The sequence below is a fragment of the Aulostomus chinensis genome, chromosome 4, assembly GCF_037954235.1.
Source record: "Aulostomus chinensis isolate RoL2024-O1b breed Wild chromosome 4, RoL_Achi_v1.0, whole genome shotgun sequence".
NCBI classification, from domain to species: Eukaryota; Metazoa; Chordata; class Actinopteri; order Syngnathiformes; family Aulostomidae; genus Aulostomus; species Aulostomus chinensis.
Genome location: NC_141323.1, coordinates 16,660,612 through 16,686,164, shown reverse-complemented (window position 1 = coordinate 16,686,164; position 25,553 = coordinate 16,660,612). Strand labels below are relative to the sequence as shown.

The 25,553-nt window shown below is 40.9% G+C and overlaps 1 protein-coding gene across 2 annotated transcripts in view; it reads left to right on the top strand.

Annotated features, from left to right (window-relative positions):
- The window catches only part of cacna1c (calcium channel, voltage-dependent, L type, alpha 1C subunit), a 191,661-nt gene that overhangs the window by 154,104 nt on the left and 12,004 nt on the right, over positions 1 to 25,553 (top strand). The window contains exons 16-34 of one of the 2 annotated variants that reach the window (XM_086202096.1): positions 705 to 906; positions 1,047 to 1,167; positions 1,486 to 1,600; positions 1,904 to 2,021; positions 2,104 to 2,173; positions 2,336 to 2,468; positions 2,554 to 2,683; positions 4,621 to 4,680; positions 4,955 to 5,061; positions 8,201 to 8,288; positions 8,803 to 8,910; positions 9,007 to 9,059; positions 9,151 to 9,297; positions 9,444 to 9,645; positions 10,487 to 10,645; positions 10,745 to 10,855; positions 14,612 to 14,695; positions 21,994 to 22,071; positions 24,601 to 24,738. In XM_086202096.1, coding sequence (XP_086058222.1) covers positions 705 to 906; positions 1,047 to 1,167; positions 1,486 to 1,600; positions 1,904 to 2,021; positions 2,104 to 2,173; positions 2,336 to 2,468; positions 2,554 to 2,683; positions 4,621 to 4,680; positions 4,955 to 5,061; positions 8,201 to 8,288; positions 8,803 to 8,910; positions 9,007 to 9,059; positions 9,151 to 9,297; positions 9,444 to 9,645; positions 10,487 to 10,645; positions 10,745 to 10,855; positions 14,612 to 14,695; positions 21,994 to 22,071; positions 24,601 to 24,738 — 2,224 coding nt within the window. Of the gene's footprint in view, positions 1 to 704; positions 907 to 1,046; positions 1,168 to 1,485; positions 1,601 to 1,903; positions 2,022 to 2,103; positions 2,174 to 2,335; positions 2,469 to 2,553; positions 2,684 to 4,620; positions 4,681 to 4,954; positions 5,062 to 8,200; positions 8,289 to 8,802; positions 8,911 to 9,006; positions 9,060 to 9,150; positions 9,298 to 9,443; positions 9,646 to 10,486; positions 10,646 to 10,744; positions 10,856 to 14,611; positions 14,696 to 21,993; positions 22,168 to 24,600; positions 24,739 to 25,553 lie in introns of both variants that reach the window. The other variant, XM_086202095.1, reaches the window with a different exon arrangement.

Genomic DNA, 25,553 nt, shown 5'->3' with positions numbered 1-25,553 from the left:
TACTTGAGTCGAAGTATAGTGGAAGAATTTATTAATTCAACTCAAGTAAAAAGGAAGAAGTTGTCATGTCAGGGCTGCAACTGCAGCTCCTTAACGTCTTCTTCTTTTATGAAGAGAGACATTTTTAAATCGGAACAAACATTCACGTGTAATACTGCCACCTAACTAAACTCCCGTCTGTTTCTCTGACCACGTAGTTTTGTCTGTTTTGTATCAAAATTACAGGAACAAGCAAGTTTACACAGTTAAGGAGCAGAAAGTAAAGGCATTTGAGTCGAGATTTATTGAGTAAAGTTAAAAAGAAAAATATACAGATAACTAAAACATCTAACAGTAATTCTTCATTACTTCATTACTCCCCATGTCTGTTTAATATTAACATTAACTGAACAGAGTTTTGCCAACGAGCGGCATCTTTGTATTCCTCCTACACACAGACACATTTATGAAGACACACTTTTGAAAGTCACCTACAGCAGTAATGGATGGTGTTATCAAGTGTCCTCAGGAGTTTTGAACCTAATTGCACTCCATATAGAGGAAAGAAGTGAATGATGTGTTGACAGACCACACATTGAACTGGAAATGTGTGTGTGTATTTGTGAGGTATAAATGTTTATTTGGGTGCTTTTGCAGCTGCGTATACTGTTTCTGGCGCATGCACGCTTATCGGTATTGACGAATCTGAGTTTCTCTTCCCGCAGATACTGGAACTCCCTGTCCAACCTGGTGGCCTCCTTGCTAAACTCTGTGCGCTCCATCGCTTCCCTGTTGCTGCTGCTCTTCCTCTTCATCATCATCTTCTCCCTCCTCGGCATGCAACTCTTTGGCGGAAAGTTTAATTTCGACGAGACTCGACGCAGTACCTTTGACAACTTCCCTCAGTCTCTGCTGACTGTGTTTCAGGTAATGGTACCAGTTTGTTTTGTTGTTTTTTTACACAGATTCTGGAAGTTTATATCAAATATTTAATTAACAGTGAAATAAAACATGGGGTGAGACTAGTAAGACTTTGTATTTTATTCCTTTTAATTGTGTCTGGACAGATCTTGACAGGAGAAGACTGGAACTCTGTGATGTACGATGGCATCATGGCGTATGGGGGACCATCCTTCCCCGGCATGCTGGTCTGCATCTACTTCATCATCCTCTTCATCTGCGGAAACTGTATCCTGTCACAAAATAGGTCGGCGTGACACAGCTGCGCAGCAGCCGGGATTATTTATCTACAAGTGACAAGTTAAATTTTCGTCATCAAATGCATGTCAAGGTGACCCACTATAATTTGAACAGAACCAGATTTCTAACTGCTGTTCATCATATCATCATGAAGGATTTAACTTAAATCCTCTCTCCGCATCTCTGCTCGTGTATCTTCTGTGTCTTCCACATAAAAGGAAGTTAAAGGTTACTAATAATTCACTTCGCCTTCTCCAATCTGATGAGTCAGCAATGTCCTTAACATCAACCCCCCCTCCTAACCAGATATCCTCCTGAATGTCTTCTTGGCCATCGCTGTGGACAATCTTGCAGACGCAGAGAGCCTAACGTCGGCTCAGAAAGAGGAAGAAGAAGAGAAGGAGAGGAAAAAACTGGCCAGGTAAAGCCTTGAAATCAGACCAGTTACAACATGTTCAGGTTTGAAGACAAGTTGACAATTGTCTCCTTTTCTGGTTAAGCTAATTTTATTTGGTAATTTTTGCATCAAAGGCAATTTGAGATTTTGAGAAGTCTGATTTGACATTGAGTGGCTGTGATTAAATGTCTCCTTGCAAGCTCCTGGAATTGATTAATTTGAGAAACTGTGAAGGAAAAACAAAGTAAAAGTCAGCGTATTTTATTCTCAAGGTGTTACTCAGTGCAAATCAAGGGAGAGTTGTCATTCCTCCCTTTTTTCCCACAGGCTCGCCAGTCCAGAGAAGCGCCATGACAATGAGAAGCCTCCTCTTGAGGAGGAGAAGAGGGAGAAGATTGAGTTGAAATCCATCACATCGGATGGAGAGACCAACACTGCTACTAAGGTACAAAGATGTTTCTACTTTATAGAACATACTGAGGGAATATGAATGAATACTGAATAAGTGGGATGTTCTTCTTCTGCAGATCAACATGGATGATTACTGCGGGGACGAGAGCGAGGAGAAGAATCCATATCCTGCTAATGATTACATAGGTAACACATTGTCCAGCTGTTGGGGTGAATGTCCAGCCTCATGTGCCTCCCCTTTGCAAAATACATTTCCATTCCATTTAGTTTCTTCTTTTTCCTTGTTTTCACTTTACTTTCTTGTTCTCGTCTCCTTCATCTTCTCCCACCTATCTCCTCCCCATAAAGGCGATGATGATGACGATGAGCCGGAGATGCCAGTGGGTCCGAGACCGCGGCCGCTCTCCGATATACAACTGAAGGAGAAGGCCATCCCCATGCCCGAAGCCCGCGCTTTCTTCATCTTCAGCCACACCAACAAGTAAGAAGTGACTTCCTTCTTGTCTTTCGGATCGTTCATCCAGAGAAGAGTTGTTTTCTAATGTCCCTTTGTTTCTTCTCTGTAGATTCAGGGTTCTATGCCATAAGATCGTCAACCACAACATCTTCACCAACCTCATCCTTTTCTTCATCCTGCTCAGCAGCATCAGTCTAGCAGCGGAAGACCCTGTGAAGAGCGACTCTTTCAGAAACAAGGTAACACACACGCACATCACATCACGTACAGTAAGGCCGAATGTGCACTTCCATGTGCAGAAAGAAGCAAACGTCACCAGTTGCTCACACACACACACACACTCATTCAGCTCTAAATGGATTACTGCCGACAGCAACATACAGAGGAGCAGATGCTTATTGTGACTGGTCTGTTATACTTAATGAGATTTCTCCCAGAGTACTGTAACTGTGATTAACTTCTTGTAAAGAAGATGTAAAATGCCCGTTAAGCTTTATTGCATTGCGAGGAAATGTCATGTGCTCACACAGCAAATATGATAGTAAAAATATCCTTATCTTTCACTTCATATCTTTCAGATTTAGCAAATATATTACGTCTCCAAAATGTTTTTTCTTTTTAAAAAACTCCACCACGATTAAGTATTTCATTATCTACTTGTATTAGGACTGCAATCGGCGCTCATCTCTGCCCTGCATCACAACATAAACAAAGGAGTTGACGATGCAAGCGGTTGCTGCTGCTTCTTCATCTGTATTAGCGGATTGCAAACCAACTTGATACATACCACTAAATTGCCTTTATTATCATTGCACAGCATTACAACTAAACTTTAGCATAACTCCTAATAATGGAATAGTAATAAATAAACTTGGAGCTGCATACATAAACAGATATGGCACAACTGAGTCTGAGTCTCTGAGTCTGATATTGTGCTTAGCCACGATATTGTATAATTCCCACTGAGAATTATAGCGAAGCGCTATAATATCATCCTGCTGGAATTGTACTGTGTGTGTATGTTAGAGAACAAGAGTGGATGACCAGGCAGGGGAGACCGTCCCAGAATGTCTGCATCGCACTACTCACAAATACAGCACCTCTGTGCTCAGTACATTAATGCTTCAGGGTTCCTAATGTAAAGAAATAGCTGCTGTGTGTGTGTGTGTGTGTGTGTGTGTGTGTGTGTGTGTGTGTGTGTGTGTGTGTGTGTGTGTGTGTGTGTGTGTGTGTTGTATCTGTTTCCTCTCTCAATCAGCAGGACAAATCTCCTGGGGGCTAATAAAGATCGGTTTGATTGGGTTTCCTGGGCCGTGTTACAGGCTGCTGTGTATTCGTCTACCTCTATTAACCCAAATGAAGAAATACAACCCATTTTTCAGTGTGGGCCACTGCTTTGAGCCTCTTTTATGTGATTCCTAAGTAATTACCCTAATAATGCTTTAAACATCAGTATTATTTCACTTGGGGTTCCGAAACTTTCAGCCTCCGAGCTCCAAATTAAAGGTGTCAAGACCCCTCTGATGTGGTTTGAGACACTGAAAAACAGGGCTGAGCATCTTGAAATCTTAATTTAAGAAATTTTTGTTGTTATAGTTGCTTATTTAATGATTTTTTTTCATTGTTTGCTCATGTTTTTTATGGGTTCTAGCTATTCTCTGTGGCCTTTGATCACACAGTAGGTTTTAGTAGTCTTGTTTAATTGTATTTCTGCAAAGCACTTTGGGTTGATTTTGTGCTGGATGAGACTATATAAATAAATTTTCCTTGCCTTAATGCCCACACAGTAATGGGCTTATCCAAACATCTGAGATAAAAATTTTATTTTTCTTCCAACGATGGCTAAACTAGGCCTTTTCACATTAAAGGTTCTTAGTTGTACCGCACTGCCGGAGTCTGTAGAAATATAGATGGAATAACTTCTCACGGTACGAGACTCCATTTTCAACTTGGATTTGATATATAGAAAACATCTTCAGCTCCCACTTTGGAAACCATAGAGTTGACAGTAATTTCAACTCCGAAGAGTTTGTTTCTGCCTTTTTTCCCCCCAGCTGTTAGTTTGTGTATCCGCAGCACATTTGTTGTTGTTGTTACTCTTGTTATATTTGAAGGATTTCCATCACAGTGTAGTTTGCATATTGGGGAAATAAAAACAATCATCTCTTTGTTTCAGATTCTGGGCTATGCAGACCATGTTTTCACCGGCCTCTTCACCATCGAGATTATTCTTAAGGTAGTTTATCAATATTATTCTATATGCGTGGCTAATTTCTGCTTCCATTTAGGACTTTTTTTTCTATTCGTTGTGGGATTAACTATTACTTATTATTGGCTTCAGTGGATACGTCAGGAAGGAATCTGTATGTGCTTCCAAGCTATGCCCCCCCCCCCCTTTTAAAGATAATAGATATTTCCACGTTATATTTAATCACCTGCATGATTTACAGGCATTATTTTTGTTGTCATACCATACACTAACCTCAAAATTTGACCTTTGACCCTTGCAGATGACAGCCTATGGAGCATTCCTCCACAAAGGTTCATTCTGTAGGAACTATTTCAACATTCTGGACCTGGTAGTCGTCAGTGTTTCTCTCATCTCCTCTGGGATACAGTGAGTGCAAGACGACCTTTTTCTGTAGTTTTTTTTTTTTTTTTTTTTTAAATGCATGTTTAATTACTCTGACCGTCCCATTAAAATGACATGTCTTGTTTCATTAAACCCCCCCCCCCCCAAATGATCTGCATTCATTACTAACATCATTGGGTAATAATCCTGAGGCATATCAATGAATCTCACAGTATTATCAAACATACAGTACATGTGTCTTATAACATGGATCATTAATCCAGATTGAGTTGTTCGCATTAGTCCAGTCTAAAAAGACTCAAATCACGATGTCAAGTGGGAACATGTTTTGCTTTGTAAATTGCTTCACACTCTTTTCTATTCTAACAACTTGACGCTTCATTACTTTCCAATCCTCTCTCTGTTTCTCTCTCTCTCTTTCTGTTTCTCTCTCTCTCTTTCCGTTTCTCTCTCTCTCTCTCTCTCTCTCTCTCTCTCGTTGTGCCTGTTTATTAACGAAGATGTTTCTCTCTGCTTCTCCCATTTAATCACTCATTGAAATGCTGTGATATTTCTGATGTTTAATACGCTATACTACACTCTCTGTTTCTAATTCTTAATAGACTAGACTTCTCGACGTAAGTCCATACGAGTCCATTATTAGTAACCCACCCACCCCCCCTTTCAACAGACCTTCACCTTTAATTGTGTAAAAGTGTCACTCCTTTAATTTGGTATTTCTATTGTCGTGGAGAGTTTAGTTGAAGCCTCCTTCATGGTGAAAAAGAAAAAAAGACGGAAAAAAAACTACTGTGATATCATCAACAGATATAATAACACTGGATTATATTACTCATATAAAAAGCTCTGGAACTGTCAATGTGTATTTAATTGTTCCTTTTAAAAGCCCAGTTGAGCCAGAAAAAATCCTTTCCCTCGTTCCTTATATTCGCTGTTTGACTTTCTTCATCTGTAGGTCGATCTACTGCTGTAGAGTTGCGGGCAGGTCCAGTTCTTATTTCTGGATAAACTGATCTCTCCAAGTCAATAGAAATAGCACCTGAATGCTCAAACTCAGTGGTTTTTGCTCATTAAAGGTACTGAGTGTGTGGGATATTTCTTGAATATCACAGTCAAATTAATAGATTCAGTCCTGCATTTAAGTCGTATCTGTGACCCGCTTTATGACCTACTGTTTAACCAGCATAGATTCTAAGTACTGCTCTACACATCTCCTTTGCATTGGGCTCATCTAGCCATCTGTGTACATTGACATAACGACGCACAGAGGAGAAAAGGCCAAGGTTCATGAAGAGTTTAAAAGATTGCAGATTATCTGATTTGTAAAATGGGTAGAAGAATATGGAAAACATCTACTCACACAAGTGATCCATTATTTCTGCTGGCATCCAGAATAGTCTGATAATGAGTCTGGACAGCAGGAAATGTGGCTGACATCAGCAGACATTAAAGGACTTTGCTAATATGAGAAGATATCTGAAGGATCTCCCTGATGGAAGTACTTAGGCTAACAGGCGTTTTAACCCCTTTCGCCCGGTCAGTTGAAGCATACAGCATGTATTTTAATGTTCTATAGCATTAAAAGGTCTGTTGAAAAATTAAAAAAAGGACAAATTATTTGACATTTGGATGCAGTCCAACACGATCTCTGCAAGATATCCTATTTTGACTGTGATATGTCACTGATAACATCCTAACCCACTTGAACTACCTTTAATCACCTTTAAACTTTACCTTCCTGTGTAGAACGTTGCACAACAGACCTTTCTTTACGTTCTGTTAGTTCAGTAGCGGCACATAGAATAGCAGCACATCTTCCAAGTAACTCAGAAAGACGCCCCCCCCCCCCCCCACACACACACACACACACACACACACACACAAAACGGATACACTGACATTTTGAATCCACATTTTTCCTTTTACCGTTGTCACTGCGAAAAGTTTTTATGTTTGTTCTCCAATGAACTGAACAACAGGCTTATTAGCTTCCCATGTTAAATAGATTTAAGATACCTGCACGTATGACACTTGATGATTCTAAGGAAGTCACAAGAAAAGCCGAGTTCAGATTATCGAAGTGAACAAAGTTGAAACTTTTCTTCTACACGCTCAAAACCAAAATGTCAAGGTATTCATTCAATCCTTTTGTTTATATGTAAAGATTAAAATTTTTTTTTTTTTCCTTTTTAGAAGGTCACACTGTTTGACCTTTGTCTTGTACTGACATTCTCTTACAGCAAAACAGCCCTCTGTTTGCTCGTAAATGTTTTTGTCAGTCTATCTGTGTTGTACTTGTTCGTTTGTCCATGGATCACGTTTTTGTGTTTTGTGTCTAGATGTAGGAATTGTGTTGATTTTTACATTGACTGTACTCAAAAGAGATGCCTTTTTACACTGCAACCTCTCTTGTAACGCTGTAAAAAAAAACTTTTTTTAATCAGTGAGCCTAATATGCTGAGCTCCATACTTGTTAGCAAACATGCTAAAACCAAATAAAAAAGAATATTCAAATGTTATGGTACCAATAACATTCCTGCCTTTGCATTCAGGGTTTATTTTTGTGTCCTTTGCCGCAATTTTTCAGTGTGTATTTTTGATTATTTCCTTCACGTGTGTGAGTTTTTGCATTCTCCACAGAGATTTGGCTCGTGCTATAGTTTGTGTTTATGGTCTCAAAGACAAGATGGCGTAAAATATGTGTTGTTCTCATGACTGAATAAAATATGGACGGAGCACAAGGTAAAGCCAATGAGGAAGTGCTGTGAAGCCCTCTCTAGTGGCCAGCAGGGGGCGACTGCAGTGGTTTCAAACAAATGTCCTATTGTATAAAAGTCAGAGAAAGAAGATAAGTCATCTTCAATCATTAAGGACTGAAACGTTTCCTTGATGTGGCATTCATTTTGTAAGTGTGTGCTTTAAGGCTACAGTGTGACAAGTCACTACCATGGCAACCTGTCTGTGTCAAATTCACCCATCAATCTTCCATCAGTCCACCAGTTTCCAAAAAAAAGATCGCCAAAGTGCCAAGCCAATGGATGACCACACAGTTGCTACGTCCACTTCTTATATACAGTCTATGCGTGCTCTGAATGTATGTCTATTTTGATTCTACATGTATGTTTCATAAGATTAATGTAGTTTACTCTCATGCCTGTTTCAGGTCCAGTGCAATTAATGTGGTGAAGATCCTTAGAGTTCTGCGAGTGCTTCGACCGCTGAGGGCTATCAACCGAGCCAAGGGGCTAAAGGTCAGCAGCACCAGCGTATCTAAAAGCACTCATTTAGAATGTGCAAGGAGTTTGTCTTTCGAGTACTCACAAAAACGTGTCTGGAGCTCTCAAAGATGTATTTTTTCCCCACTGCATCACTTTGATGTGACTCCACAATACAGAAAGAGCCAGCCATGCATATGTAGCTTGAAGCTAATGGTGCCCCATTGCAACAACAACAGCGAAACGGTCTGAAAACATCCATTTACAAGCTGTCAAGTGCATAACAGATGTTGCACTTGACAGCTTGTAAAACAGACATTTTTGTTGTTGTTTGTAGCTGGTTGCCGTGAGCGATATTGGCATCAAGCCTGATATACAGTTTGTGGCTGGCTATTTCTGCATTCTGGAGTCACAAAGAGGTGATTCAGCTGTGAAAAACACATCTTTCTGAGCTCAGGACACCTAAACATGCACTACTTAAGCAGAGTATCACTTTTCAGATGGACACACACACACACACACACAATATTACCTGTGGTGTGTTTTCCAGCATGTGGTGCAGTGCGTGTTTGTGGCCATCAGGACGATCGGCAACATCGTTATTGTCACCACGTTGCTGCAGTTCATGTTTGCCTGTATCGGAGTACAACTCTTCAAGGTAAAGAAAAAAAGGAAGAGGGGGATTTCTGGAGTTGTCTGCAGGCCAAAATAGTATGTCATCAGTAATAGTAACACTTCCATGTTTTTCCATCAGGGCAAGTTCTTCTACTGCACCGACAGCTCTAAACAGACTCAGGCAGAGTGCAGGTAAGTGATCCCCAGGCTGCTGAATCAATCTCATATGGTGTGACTACTGAGTAAACCCCGGACATGTGTTTCGTCGTTTTTTTTTTTTCAGAGGTTCCTACATTATGTATAAGGACGGTGATGTGGGGAAGCCTGAAAGAGCCCCGAGACAGTGGGAGAACAGTGACTTTAACTTTGATGATGTCCTGCAAGGCATGATGGCCCTGTTTGCTGTGTCTACCTTTGAGGGCTGGCCAGGGTGTGTTTTCATACACATGATTATTGCATGTACAGTGCGTGCTTGATTTTTTTTTTTTTTTTGTAATTATTTCTGCAACCTAACACGCATTTAAAAAAGAGCAACTGGTTGTGATGGAGCACTTCCTTGTTACAACCCTCCCTCAGGTTACTGTACCGGGCCATAGACTCTCACGCTGAAGATGTCGGCCCCATCTACAACTACCGTGTGGTCATCTCCATCTTCTTTATCATCTACATCATCATCATCGCCTTCTTCATGATGAACATCTTCGTCGGTTTCGTTATTGTCACATTCCAGGAGCAAGGAGAGCAGGAATATAAGAACTGTGAGCTGGACAAGAACCAGGTAATGTTGCCTTACTAGCAACTGTTTAGCAGAAGACAGACATGAGGTTTTTGGTTAAATTAGGAACTGAGTGATGTGGGTAAAGCTATTTTGTCCGTAGGAAACACAATGGACGCGAGTAGCTGAACTGCTTTGGGAGTTCAGCCAGGAGGGAGCTGCATTAGTCCAGAAAGCTTTAAAGGGAGGAGCTTGGCCAAGTCCCTGCAGCTCCAAAGATGCATGTTTTAGCAAGAGCCTGGAAGTGCAGAGAGGCCATGAAGGAATAGTCTGGGATGAAAAAAAAATTAAAAATGGCAAAAGACCTTTTTTTTTTTTTTTTTTTACACCGTTTCTTCATGATGGTGTGTAAAGAGACTTACCGGGTTTCCGTCAACGAATTTCGATGCACATTGTGAACTATTGCATTAGAGAAGGTTTAAAATGTGCCCTTATTCAAATAAGCTCTGATGTAGCAATCTCTCATGACTGACTAGCTTTTCCACCACCGTCGACATCACAGGTATTCCCAAGCTTTGCCTTTATCTCCACACAGTATGCAATATGTCCAAATCTGGCTGGAACTTACTTTTCCAACTGAAGGTATTCCTCAAGACATCTCTCTATTTTTCACGAGCTGTTGCAGCCATAGCCACATATAACGTTGCTTATACCGCCATCTTCTGCGCCAATACCTTTCCTAGTGTATTCATACCAAAACAGCACACCAAACGTACATAATTCACTCGGCAACTAGCGACAAGGAGTTCTTACAGATTGTAATGGAGATGTTTTTGTGAGCAACTGTGTGTGTGTGTGTGTGTGTGTGTGTGTGTGTGTGTGTGTGTGTGTGTGTTCGTCACAGCGTCAGTGTGTGGAATACGCCTTGAAGGCTCGTCCGCTGCGTCGATACATTCCGAAGAACCCCTACCAGTACAAGGTGTGGTATGTGGTCAATTCCACCTACTTTGAGTACCTGATGTTCACACTCATCCTCCTCAACACCATCTGCCTGGCCATGCAGGTGAGTCACCCTCCGAGATAAATAAGTGCGGTGGAATGTAAATTTAAAAATGAATGGGATTCTATGTGGACTTTGTTTGTTTGTTGCACATCTCAACAGCATCATGGACAGACCAAAAACTTCAATGATGCCATGAACATCCTCAACATGCTCTTCACCGGACTTTTCACTGTGGAGATGATCCTGAAGCTGATCGCCTTCAAACCGAGGGTAGGCGCCCCTACAGGCTACAGAAAAGAATGATACAGTTTAAAACACTCTTGGCAGTAGATTAGAATATAAAAATGTGTCTATTTTTGATATTTTTAAAATCATAATTATTTTCACCAACTTCTACCGAATTCCATTGAATTGTTTCATTAATCCACACAAGGTTTCTCCCTGGTGTTAATGATTGTATTATACATTTAGAAAACTGATTGTATCATGCAGGTTGTAATTGTGCAGTTTTCTTGCTGTTGCTGTGTAGCAGGTTCAATTGTCCAACTGATACATCAGCGATTTAAACAGTAGCAGATGGGAACGTTTCCGTCCATTAGTGTTGGCAGGTAACTGGAACGAAACCAGAAAACCGTCGATAGCAAGAACATAAATCAACAGTGAATAAGAAATAAGGATTTCAAGTTTTTAGAGCAATTGTCTTGAACAAAACATCAATAGTGAAAACACAATATGTCCCTCTATCTCACTTTACTTACTACTGTATGTATTGGAAGACATTGCAAGATTGTTTTCAGAATTGTAAAGTGAAGAAAAGGAGAAATATGACAGTGAAATCACTTAGCAACAGCAAACTTTTACACGCTGTTATCTGAAAAGTACGTAAATACCAGACAATTAAAGGAGTTTAAAGCAGTAGACAAATATAGTGAAGAGTACATATATATTTTCCTGGCGGCACGGTGGTGCAGTGGTTAGCACTGTCGCCTCACAGCAAGAAGGTCCCGGGCTCGAGCCCTGGCTCAGGCATGGGGTCTTTCTGTGTGGAGTGTGCATGTTCTCCCTGTTCCTGTGTGGGTTCTCTCTGGTACTCCAGCTTCCTCCCACAGTCCAAAGACATCAAGAGGGGACGAGGCTGATTGATACTCTAAATTGACTGTAGGTGTGACTGTGAGTGTGAATGGTTGTCTGTCTCTATGTGTTGGTCCTGTGATGGACTGGCGACCTGTCCAGGGTGAACCCTGCCTACAGGGATCGAAGCGAAGTAAAATCTGGTCAACTGGACGTAAGTTTATCTTGAAGACGTTTCACCTCTCATCCGAGAGGCTTCTTCAGTTCTAGTGAAGAGTGTGGAACCTCCAGCTTATAAACCTATGTGGGAGTGGTCAGTGCTATTGTGGTGGAAACGACCCTCCCGAGACTCACCTGGCCTCCCCAAACGACAGTCGTTGTGCGGTGTCAGGGAGTTTCAGGGGTGGTCGTTAGGGAGTTTCACCGACCACTCAGATGCTAATGGGCTGTGCTGGCAGCAGCCGTATCACATGGGTCTTTCAGCTGAGCTCTTTGGGGAAGCTTTGAAAGGACTTGGTTGTAAATAGGTGAAAGGAAATGTCGCAGTCCACCTCCTCTGTTCAAAGATGGTTTCTCTATCCTGACGTGGATGGCTTCTTTAACTCCTCTTTCAAACCATCTGTCCAGATGTGAACTGGTGAACCAGTCTTTGTCTCAGAGTGTTGTCTGGTTTAAAAGACACAGGGATGCGGTGCTTATTATGGATTCTCCTTAATATTAAATTAAAGGAGAATCTATTAAGGAGATTTAGATTAAGGAGAATCTATAATAAGCACCGCATTCCTGTGTCTTTTAAACCAGACAACACTCTGAGACAAAGACTGGTTCACCCCAAAGATCCCACCCCTCACAGCCAGAAAAGCAATCTGGTATACGCTGTCAGATGCAGTGAGGCCTGCACGGATCTCTACATAGGGGAAACCAAACAGCCCCTCAACAAGCGCATGGCCCAACATAGAAGAGCCAACTCTGGAGGACAGGACTCAGCGGTTTTCCTCCACCTCAAGGAGGAAAGCCACTCCTTCCAGGACGACCATGTCCAAATCCTCGACAGAGAGGACAGATGGTTTGAAAGAGGAGTTAAAGAAGCCATCCACGTCAGGATAGAGAAACCATCTTTGAACAGAGGAGGTGGAATGCGACATTTCCTTTCACCTATTTACAACCAAGTCCTTTCAAAGCTTCCCCAAAGAGCTCAGCTGAAAGACCCATGTGATACGGCTGCTGCCAGCACAGCCCATTAGCATCTGAGTGGTCGGTGAAACTCCCTAACGACCACCCCTGAAACTCCCTGACACCGCACAACGACTGTCGTTTGGGGAGGCCAGGTGAGTCTCGGGAGGGTCGTTTCCACCACAATAGCACTGACCACTCCCACATAGGTTTATAAGCTGGAGGTTCCACACTCTTCACTAGAACTGAAGAAGCCTCTCGGATGAGAGGTGAAACGTCTTCAAGATAAACTTACGTCCAGTTGACCAGATTTTACTTCGCTTCGATCTACGATGACCTGGATGAATGAGAACCTACACAGACATCCTGCCTACAGGGAGTTCAGATGTTGGATGTTTAAAATAAAAAAATACTTCAGCATATAAACAGAACAGACATTGTCAGACAACTATGAGGACAGCGTAAAAACATGTATTGAATAACCATCGATAGATCAAGGATGGAGGGAAAAGTTTTAGATAACTGCTACATCGATTTAAAGTTACATAGCCCAGCCCTACCATTAGTTCGAAAAACCCTAATCATATTACACAAATTTAGAAATGTGATGTCAAATTACTGTGAAGACCTTGGAAAATAATTATTCATTTGGTGTAGTAAACAAAATGCAGAGATTTGAATGTGTCCCCAACTGTGTGGCCTAAATCACATTTAAGTATTGCAACTAATAGACTTTCAATTTACAATGTTTTAACAGTACGTCTATGACTTTTAGCGCTCCATTCGAATCTTTTTGTGTTGTAAACATCGCGAAGATGCGCAAGTGATGTCCTTTATCTCATCTAATTCTAATAAAGACAGAAACAATGTTGCAAACCATTACCAGGATTACCAGAATAGTCATGATATGGTGGTTCAGTTTCTTTGACTTTGACTCTTCCTTCAAACAGCCTCAGAGAGAGTACCGGCGTCGCTAACACCTTTACTTCTGTTATTCCAGCCGTCACTACACAGGGAGACTAAAGCCTTTAACCTTTTCACAGGTTTCATCTTGGAACCCGTCGTGGCCTGCACAGATTCACAGATTTGTTTTGTTTATTACTGTCATGTATGCTTATGAATAGTTGAACAAATTGCTTTTGTTTTGTTTTTTTCCGGTTGCCCAACTGCTCCTATACTGTAAAATCCCCAACTCTCCTCGCCAGCTGACAGTTTGAGACGTCATCTTCAGTTTGGAATCAATAGGTTTATCAAAATTTACATGCTAATACTCTCTTTTACTGGTATTTGATGCCTAAAAATGACAAATTAACATCGCCTGAGACACGTGTAATAGGTAGTCAAATTATACTGAAAGAGCTTTCTGCTATCAGGATGAGTGCTCAGCTCCTAAAAACAGATGAAGAGCTTGAAAATGCATCCGTACACGATCTTCTTGCAACATCCCTCAACGTCGAAACAATGCGGAATGTCTAGTTTGGTCGATTGACATGAGTGTGGCGCTCTGCAGGCAGATCTTAAAACACTGCTGCAGGGACTAGCCACATTGTAATGATACAAAACAGGCTGAATAGTTTCCCAACAAAGTGTAATCTCCAGTGTCATCGTAGCATGTGGAACACTTCAGGGAATTAGGACGTGTCCCTCCCTTTGTTCAGTTTCCTCGTATAAACTCACACCACCTTAACGGAGCTGCGAAGTGGCAGCAAATGTTGATTTCCTTCTAACCTACCTCTCTTACCCTCCTCCTCCTCCTCCTCTTGCTCACCTCATCCTGTGTAGGGGTACTTTAGTGATCCCTGGAATGTGTTTGATTTCCTCATCGTAATTGGCAGCATAATAGACGTCATTCTCAGTGAGATCAACGTAAGTACGACGCTCACTCTCCTTGTCTGCCTCCCCTCTCTGTCTCGTGCCTTCTCGCTTTCTCTCCTGATGACTCTCCTTTCCTCTGTTGCTATTCCGTCTTGCGCTTTCTTCTCCTTCTCTCCTCCTCCTCTTCCTCCATCCTCAATTCCAAGACGGCCACTCAGGGGATGCTGACCACAAGGGTTCCTTGAAAGTAAGGTGCAGGCAGGGTTTAGCTTTGAAAGCTGCGGTTGCGTCCTCAAAAGAGCGTTCTCCATGCAGAGCCTGGAATGGGTTCTTTTTGTTTTTGTCCGACTGTCCACAGGTTTAATTCCCTCACTAACTAAACTAACTCACTGACCATTCACAACAGCTAAAGGGGTGTTTTTTTTATATTTTTTATTCTGGTTTCGTTGCAGTTTGTTCTCTGCTGTTGTTGACATTTTCCTCATGGACAAGCATGACTGATCGCCGCTGCTCTTCCTCTGCTGTCCATTGATTTCAGACTGCCCTTTCTTTTCAGTTTACGGCCTTTAATTTTGCCCCCCCCCTTTTCCTTCAACTAAAAACTCCAATGTTCATATATATATATAATGTTTTACTTTTTCTCCTCTCTCCTTTAATTTCCGTTCTTTCCATTTTTAAATGTCTTATGCTCTGTTCTTTTTTTCCCCCCTGTTGTTTTTTTTTCTGTTCTTTCCATCCCCACGCAGCATTATTTTGTTGATGCATGGAACACATTTGACGCCTTGATAGTTGTGGGTAGCATTGTTGACATAGCGATCACTGAGGTTAACGTAAGTAGTCCAACTCCCTCCCTCCCTTTTCCTGCCTGTCTGCTCTGCCATTCCCACACACACAAACAGACCAAGCGCCGATACCCATCTCGCATGCTTTCAGAAGATTAGGAAATTTCAACTGCACCGCATTTGGACTCCAGAGATGGTTGAATAGGTCTGCCAGTGAAAACAGCCAGATGTAGGACAATCAGGTCGGAATCTACTGCTACCTCTGTAGGCATTCCATGTCAACTATGACACACTTTTAAACTTTTAGACGCTTATTCACTGACAATTTAAACATCTGACTTGACTGATTGTCTAATTTCCGGTCAAATTATCTTTTACTAAACATAAGAGAAGTGCTTGATTATAGAAAATGTTTGTTTTTTTTCCCAAGAAATATTGATGACTAAATTTTTGCTTTTTTTTCATTGGCAGATTATTTTACAAGCAATTATTGATTTTTTTTTTCTGAAATTAAGTGAAATAATCTGCCAAACTGCAAAAATTTGTCTAAAAATTAGACAAATGTGCTCTGCTAGATTTGATCTTTTGCAGTATGGGAACAAGTTACATCTTGTTGCTGCAAAATAACTAAATTGAGGGACCAAGTAAAAAAGTTATAGCCGGGGAAAAAAAAGTGTGTCCTACATATCTTTGGCCACTCCAAGGCTCCTTATGATTTACTGCACAATCCAGCGTGTAATAGTTTCAAAATATAAAGGAGGGCTGCTAAAATATTCAAACTCCTCGCAGTTCTGTCTCTTGATTCTGCTCCTCCTTGCTCTGTAATTAGGCTATCATTCAACTTAGTTTCCATAGCTTTAGATTTATATGTACATGTTTTCTAATATTTGAAAGTGCTCCAGATTGGTATTCATGCTTTGGTCTGTTACGCATCAGTAGCATCAGAAACTATTGCATTTGTCAATAGAACCTGTTGCATTTTCTCTGCACTTGGTTTGATTTCACATTGGTTTCATTTGGCCTCAGGGGGAGAGTTTCCATTCCCCCGGCATGATGGACACTGTATAGCATGACATAAAGGTGCTATATCCGGGCCTGCTTCTCTACTTATTGATTCCAGAGTTGATCCACTTACTTTTAGGGTTGTTTTTTTTTTTGTTTCGTTTTTTTTTACCCAGGACTGATGTCCTGACCCCAGGGTCATGAAACTGTTCATAAGGAATATTTTCCAGTATTATTTTCTTTTTGTTTGTTTGTTTTGTTGTCCTTTTTTTTTTTTTTTTTGTTCCAACAATAACGTGTGCAAACATGGGGAACAATTTAATCCATAAATGGATTTATTCAGTATGCATGAAATTTATGTAAATGTATGTATGAATTCATTTAGTATCGAAGTGGAGGCCCCGTGGTCAACAATGGAGCTGAATAAGAATATATAGCCCAATACAAGTCAAATGTGGAGGGTCCATTGTCGTTACACTGCAGGAATAATTGTGTGGTCAAAGAGCTCTTTGGCTTGCACCCCTACAAAAGTGTGACAGAGCTCCACGTCTTCACTTAGACGGGGGATAAGTTGTGCTGTTTGGACTGGATTCCCAGAGAAGTAAATTGTCGTTTTTAGGATTTAAGATGAAAGCGGGAAACGTTAAGAATTCATCTTTAATGCATGAAGTTGTTTCGCAGGAGTTAATATGATTTTATTACATTTTATGACTCGTCTTCCCTGCACCATAACTTTCTGGTAGCGTCCCATCAAATGTGTTGACAGAGCCAAGATAGCTGTTTTCAGTCTTTGTGCAAAGCTATACTAAGCGAGAACAGGTCGGGGGGGGGGGGGGGGGCACATATCAGCTTGTAATGGTAAAGACAGTATGACATCATCTGGCTACAAATGCATTTGTATATTGTGCTTTTGGGGTGACAGGAAACATGGAAAGACCTAAATGTTCCTCCGCTATTGAAATGCATCGTGTTCCACCTCAGACAGCACTGGTCAGGCATGCAAATGAGGTTACTGTATCCCATGGGTGCCTGAGCTTGGCAGTTGTTTTCCTGCCTTTAAAAAGGGGATCCCCCCGTGAGAGGCTGACAAAGAGCAACACGGGGTAACGTCTTAATGCTTCTGGGACGTTTTTTTGTTTTGTTTTGTTTTTATTCACTTGCTCTATTCGATTATTACAGAAATGTGATATTAGGGGAATCAGCAAATGGAATTCTCCTAATTCAATATTTCTTTCAACCACTGCATCACCTCTCTGTGACTCCAGAGTGCAGAAGGAGCCGGCCACATATTTGTAACTTGACATTAACGGCAGCCAATGCTAAACAAAAGCATAACTTTTCGGAATGGTCAGTTTAAAAACTTCCAAGGTCATTTTCTGGTATAACCCTTATCTTCTTTTATCCAATTGTATACTCGGTAATCCTCAAACACGCTCATCCACTTGAAACCAGAAGTGTTACACTTAGTTGGATTTTAACTCAAATCAGAATGTTTGCAGCTTACTGAGCATACAGCTTGATAAAGAAATCATGAACCATCCCGGACAATTTTCTTGACAGTTTATAAAAGGACATTTTAAGATAATTTTTCTGCTTTTTGTCGTTGCCGTAGCTGGTCATAACCACAAACCACCATTTGCTTCGAGCTAAATCTACACGAGTGGCTCTTTCTTCATTCTGGAGACAGAAAGACGTAATGTAACAGGGGGGGAAAAAATGCCTGAGACGGATTGCTTTAATATGCAAAGTATACTTGCGCATGTAGAGATAGAGAAATATCTATCTGAACATATACTTCACATAAGTAGTTTGATTGTGAAACAGTATCTCTTTTGGGATCAAACTGTTAAAGCTGAGGTTCATGGGCCAGAGATATACATCTTTGTCATCTATACAAGTCACTGATGTTGCACTTTAACACTTTTTTGTTGGAGTTTGCCTTTGATTTATTAATTTCTTTTGATTGGGTTGCTGTTCTTTCTGAATGATTCATTATTTTCCTCTCACGACTAACCCTAAAGGCATACCCCAGGTTTTTTATTCTTGTTTTTTTATTATTATTATTATTATTATTATTATTATTATTATTATTATTATTATTATTATCACTATTATTATTATTTGGGTAAAGAGATGCCCAAGCTATCTTTTTTTTTTTTTTGTAGAAACCCTCTTCAATCCTGTGAGAACTGTTTTTGAACATGGACCTTGCTCTTTATATTTTAAACTTTAGCCTGTTACTGCATTCCATCGGGCACTAAACACAAGTGAACGCTTTTTAACCTACTGAGCAATGCAATTAGAAACTAATAGTAACAGCTTGCCAACAGCTACCTCCCTTTGATTGCATTCCTAAGTGCACAGTGAAGTGCAGTAACAGGCCAGCTTTTAAAATGTTATCACTTTGCCTTTAGTAAATATTAAATGGCCGAACTATCTTGTTTGAGTGCACCCACTCTGCTGCGATGTTGGATGCTTGTTAGATTAGCTGCACTCTATGTGGTCTTCAGTATACGTCCTTGAATCTTCCTCAGAAACCCGCTCCTTAAGTCTCATATGGTTTCTTTTTATATGTTTTGGTTTGAGTAGAAGTAGTGTGATCAGATCGGTAGTGGTTTGCTCTGAGCGGTGTCTTGCAGACGATGCCAGAATGGATTGCATCTTTTCTCTCTTTTTTTCCTTTCTGTCTCCTCGGAATGCCTCCTCTTTTCCTCGCTGTCTCCTTCTCTTTCTGACCTTTTTTGAGTTCACTTTTCTCTTCTTTTATGGATGTTTATATCTCCGTCTTTCTCTGTCTTCTTTATTGTGGGTTTGCAGTGCTGCTTGCGCAACTGAAATGCAAGCTGGGTAACATGGGTGTGATCAGTTTTGACAAATCCTCTTTAAAATATTGCGCTTTTATGCTGTATTTAAAATGCACAAAGCTTTAAAAGCCTAAAAAAAAAAAATCTTTTGTAGACATCAAGAAACCCATGTTACCTATTAAATGGACTGAACTGTATCAATTTTTGCTTGAAAAACAATGTGAGAAAACAATTTCACTGAGCTCATTGCAAGTAAATGTTGTGAGCGCTATTTGCACTTCAGTTTAGCCTGAAGTGATGAATATGAATTTGTTTTTCTACTAAAAATGTTTTTGATCAAATGACAAAAACTGCCCGGATCCTTCAGGGGTCACACATACTCTGTACTCCAATTTGTATTTGTGTCAGTTCCGTGTCGAAAGAGTGTATAATCTGAGTTTAATCTTATTCTGGTTCTCAGCTTTGATTTCATTCTGAAATTGAAGCAAACTGAGATTTAAATCGTGCCTATATCGACCCAGTTAGGCCACAGTATGACGAACATACACACAAAAATACACACAACTTCATTGTTTCATTTACTGATCAGTGCCATCCTTCTTCCGTGCATCCTCCCTTCCTTCTTTCCTTTCTGTGTCCTTTCCTATGCTCCCGAATAATTCTTCTGTAGCCCCTATCATCACTCATACCCTTCCTTCCTTCCTTCCAACTTTCATTTTATCCACACTCACATCGTATTACACATACGCGCGCACACACACACACACACACACACACACACACACACACACACACACACTCACCCTTTTGTAAAATGTTATCATCGCCACATTGTTTGTTCACATATTGAAAAGAAAAGAGTACATCATCACTCTGCTTGACCACAGTGGTGTGTGATTGGCCCTGTTAGAATTCTACCAAATGCATCCTTCCTTCCTTCCTTCCTTCCTTCCTTCCTTCCTTCCTTCCTTCTTTCCTTCCGTCCTCAGCTCTTATCTTTCCTCCCATTTTTGCATCTCCTAAATCACTTATATGTCTTTAATCCTGTTATATTTTATCTTAATTTTTTTCAGCTTTTCTGTTTTTCCCTCACTTGCTCCTCTCCTTTTTAATTTCTGCTTCAACTCTTATCTGGTCCTGCTCTCCTTCAGGAGAGGTTTGGGAGTAATGATGCATTCATTTTGTGGTGGAACTTAATATATATATATTCTAACTGGGCCAATACGTCATAGATTTAACTCCTGTACAAGTTCATCTGTCACTCACAGCAGTTTAATATACCGCCACGTGTGGAGTGGGGTGGGGCCAGCTCCCTCCACTATTGTGTATTTGCTTCTCAATGTTACACTTGTAATAATTTGATTGGCTTCCCAAAACATCCAAAAAAGAACATCTTGACTTCGGTGACCCTCATCTTCTTAATATGATATTCTGGTGCCTCTTTGACCTGAAAACAGACGAAAAATCCCATTTTCTCAGCAATTCATCAGCTCAAACAGATGCTTGAATATCACATTAAGTATGGAAACCTGGCATTATCGTTTAATGCTGTGATGTTTTTGGGAAAAAAAATAGCTTGAGTTTAGTGTCAACTTCTGTTTTTGTACTGTAGTTTCAGCTGGCAAAAAGAAAAAACAGATAGCTACAGCGGCAGGCCTCTATCAACGACATTGACACACACTTTTATTTGCCATTCAGTCTGATGAGGCCCACAGAGGATTGGGACAGTCCATATATGATGTAATATTGTGGAAATTGTCCCACCTTTTTTCACTTTTATGCCTAAACCAAAGGCCGGTTCTCTGTCACAACAAACCCTCACACTGGGTCAGTAGCTCTTCGTGTCAAAACTACGGGCCTGTAGGAACCCTCAAGTGTCTGTTTTGACTGTGCGGGACTGTTCGCTAAAGCAGAACATCATGATTTCCAAATGGAAAGACCAAAAGAAATCTCCTTCTCTACCCAGCAGTGAATATGTTCACACAGATTGCCTCCAATTAAGATTTTTTTAAGCTGGAACATTTACAATCCTTCCACTGTTGCTGTTATCAGTCAGTGCATATTGAATACACTGGTCATTTGAACGCAGGGCTGCACAAAGTTGGGCCTGGGGGTCAAATTTTGCCCGCTGGATATAAAAAAAACAACAACAATTAATGATAAGAAGAAGAACAGGCCTATTAGTAAAGATGTAAAATAATTTTGAAAATGAAATAAATTACTCTTCATGAATCGTCATTGCCTTGGAGGTAAAATCATGGCAACATTGAAGTTTTTCTAAGAAACTTGGCATGTGGATGCTTTAGGATACTCAAAGTACTTCAAACAAGCGGCATGGAGGAATTTTATGGTTTTATTATGTTTTTTTATGTTAAAAAGTTAAAAAGCAACACCAATTTCCTGGCGGGGTTTTGTGGACTAAAATATTTCACCCTGTATTGCCTCAGCATGGGGGTGAGTAAACAATGACTGAATTTCCATTTTTGAGTGAACTATGCCTTTAATCAACATACTTTGAGAACCTAAACAGGTAGAATGCATGTCCAAATCTGACACTTGATGGTGGACCTATATTTTATAGTGTGCAGCCACTGATGAAGCGTTGGGAATGAGAAAGTTTTGGTTTGTCAAACACCGAACACATTTGTTTTCTCCATAAAAACCTTGAAAACACACGTACACACACACACACACACACACACACACACACACACACACACGGCGCTGCTCTGTTGCTGATCTTTGTTGCCTTTCCTTAAAGCCAGCTGACTCCTCCTCGTCCTCCTCCTCTTCGTCCTCCTCCTCTTCCTCCTCTCACCCCCCTGTGGTAAGGCAAATGGTACGCTCTGACGGTAACCTCGTCCGCCTCCCTACCTCCTCCACCATCCCTTCATCCCTCCATCCTTCCATCCCTCCTTCTACTGAACCATCCATGGTAGGATCCAAAATGTTTGGCTGTTCATTCATCTTCTCCTCTGTCAACCCTGCTGTTGTTTCTTGCAGCATGACATACTGTATTTACACACACGCATATATATATGTATGTATATAATATATATGTATATATATATATATATATATAAAATACACAACTGTGTATGTGTGGTGAAGGGATTTATGTAATGTAGGCCTACTCTGGAGTTGTGTGACTTTCCTTGATTGTTGTTGCCATGGCGCCTGCGGCCCCCTCCCACCTATTTCGTGGCTCACAACTTGCACCCCCTTCCCTTAGGGGTGTGGTATCTCCAGTGCTTCGTCATCATGGTCACGCAATCACGCCGTCTCCTCTCTCCTCTACTCTTTTCCACCAACCCACCATCTATCTATCTATCTATCTATCTCCTTATCTATCTGTCTTTCTATGAATCTGTGTATTTGTTCTGACGTCTCTCAGTAATACAAACTATATTTCATCCTCAGTTTACTCTCTCTCACTCTTTGTACACTTCTTGTCACTGTACCTCTGTCGCGCTCACTGCCCCACTCTTTAATGGTGCAACGGCGCCCACTGTGGTCTAGTTGTGATATTACGTGCAGCACAGACTGTGATTTAAACTTTTCTTCAGATGGATGTCATTTTCACCACATACGTCAGTGGAGTTTGGGACGACTCGCGCTATCGTTACAATCACACTGTAGACATGAAATGTAACATATTTCTAGCGCTTTTTTTTTGGGAGGGGGGGGGTTGCTTCGAGCATTCTACAAACATTTATTTGTTTCAACATGGTTATACTATGTTGATATTTGTCGTCCCAAACTGCATAAGATGTTTGGAGAATGGCACCTTGTTTTTTAGGAGCACACTGTGTGTCCTGTGTGGGATTAGCATTCATAATTGATGGCCTCTTGAAAGAACACGTGGCAACAAACAGATTCAGAGGTCAGCTTGTGCTTTTTGGGTCACATTGACACGGCGGATGAAAGCAAAGATGGCGAGGTTATAGTGTTGCATCAGGGCAAGCGTATGCATCCTAGTGTGTGGAGATATTTGCATTAGTGGTACTGCTGTACTGTACTGTTTGATCTTATTCAACCATGCAGCGTGAATAAACATCAGAGCCTGAGTTACTGTATTAAATGCAACATCCTTCACTGAAATCAATTCTGATGTTGCCTTTGTTTTTCCACCTTTATGTCCCGGAGAAGGAAACTGCAGCAGCATAAATAAATAAATCTATTAAAACAGCACTCAGCAAGATGGCTGAATATTTTATCATTGAGTCTTGTGGATGACTACTGGGACAATAGAGAGCTACAGCGCCTCTCAACCTTGTAAACGGCAACATTTCCAAAACACACAGACTGGATTTCTAAAATAGATTGTGAGGCTGCATGTCCATTTGGAAGAGGAAATAAAGAGTATCTCGGAGCCGGGATGAGGATGGTAGGGAACACAGAAGCTAAAGATGAGATTAGCCACCCATGAAATGATGTTTTCCTACCTGGAGTTAGCTGTATTGGACAGTAATATCTTGATCCTCCTAAATCCTTTAGATTGTTCCACCCAGTGGCCGATAGCTCTGTGACAAATAATAATAATCATTCTGCCTGCATGATTTATTGAGACAGGAATCCACCTTCAGGCTAATATTTCCACACCATGGTGGTTTTTCTTGGTTATCAATGATTTATTAAAGAGTTTACCTCCATCGAAGGCAATCTCTTCTACCGGGTTTAGCTATTAGATGTAATTTTGGACTTCTGAGGGCTCCTGATGTGTTTTAACGCTTGCTAAATGTCATCGCAGGGCCGGCTTTAAAACTCTTTGGGATATACAAACCCTCAAGATTTTGTTGTTGACTGTAATTGTGGTAGAAAAAGTAGCAGTGTCCCATGATTTGAGAGCCATAATCTGTCCCGGAGTCATTTTAAGGATGGTTAATAATGATTAAAAAAAAAATGGCATAGCTTCACATGTCCCGGAGAGAGGAACAGGGATGAGAGGTGTGCTAGTCTCTTTGTTGCCGTGTGTTTTTTTTCCTAGGATGCCACAAAAAAATAAGCATGATTGCCCGATTCTCTCCCAGATCTTTTTTGTGTCAGTTGATTTTGATGGGATTTCGTAGGACGCAGATTTCCATTTATTAACTTTGCGTGTGTGTGTGTGTGTGTGTGTGTGTTATATTTATTTACATCCACATGGGTATGTGGATGGAAATATGCATGTAAATGCCATGCATATGTGCTATTTCATTTTTTTTTGTCTGTGTGTATGTTTGTATGGTGTGTGTGTGTGTGTGTGTGTGTGTGTGTGTGTGTGTGTGTGTGTGTGTGTGTGTGTGTTCACCTCCCCTACCTATCTGCATGTGTTCCCATGCGTCCTGTGTTTTTTGTTAACGTAAAAAACACCAAACCCCACCAAAAGGGACTGCAGAACTCTGAAGAGAACGCCAGGATCTCCATCACCTTCTTCCGGCTGTTCCGCGTGATGAGGCTGGTGAAGCTGCTGTCTCGCGGGGAAGGGATTCGGACCCTGCTGTGGACCTTCATCAAATCCTTCCAAGTGAGGGGAGAACGGGACACAACATGCTAGAGCGAAGGGTTGGGTGGACACAGACTAGAAAGGGCAGAGGGAGAGTGGGACTGGAGGCCACTGTTGAATTTATGGTCACTTTGGGTTTGATTTCACGCACAAATCAACAAGTAAATCTGCTTAATTAGTCAATGAGACTACTTTAATTTTATAAATTGCATCTCAGTCACATGGAGCTAAAACTGTGGATTCTGGTGTAGTCTAACATGCTTCCTTTTCTTCTTCTCCACCTCCCTTTGATGCAGAAATTCTGAAGAAATCTCTTCAGTAAAGAATTTTTACTAAAAAGGAGATTCAGGACATGAATTTATGGGGAAAAAATGGCAGGAACTCAAAGATTTTTTCTTTTCCTCCCCTTTCCTCTCCTTCACTCTCCATTTCTTGCTCTTCTACCCCTTCAATCTCTCCAACCCTCCTCCTACTAACCTCTGAGAGCTCACCATTCTCTATAGGCCAGTTAAGCAATAGCTAAGTTTAACAAAGCACTCCACCAAAAAAAAAAAAGGAAAAAAAAAGAAGAAAAAAATCATTTGATCGAGAGTTACGGGGAAATAAAAATAATCTGTTCTCTCTCTTGTGTTCGCTGAGGGGCCACTTCATGTTACAGTAAAATTGGCGATTTATCGAAAATCAGATTGCTTAAAATGTTTGATTTTGTAATTATCTGTCATGTTTTGGCCCTGCTCTTGCACAAGGGTCATGTTAGCCAGAGGCTCAGATCCACACAGATGTTTAAAAAGAAAAGATGTGTGTGTTTGTGTGTGTGCGCGCGTGTGTGTGTGTGT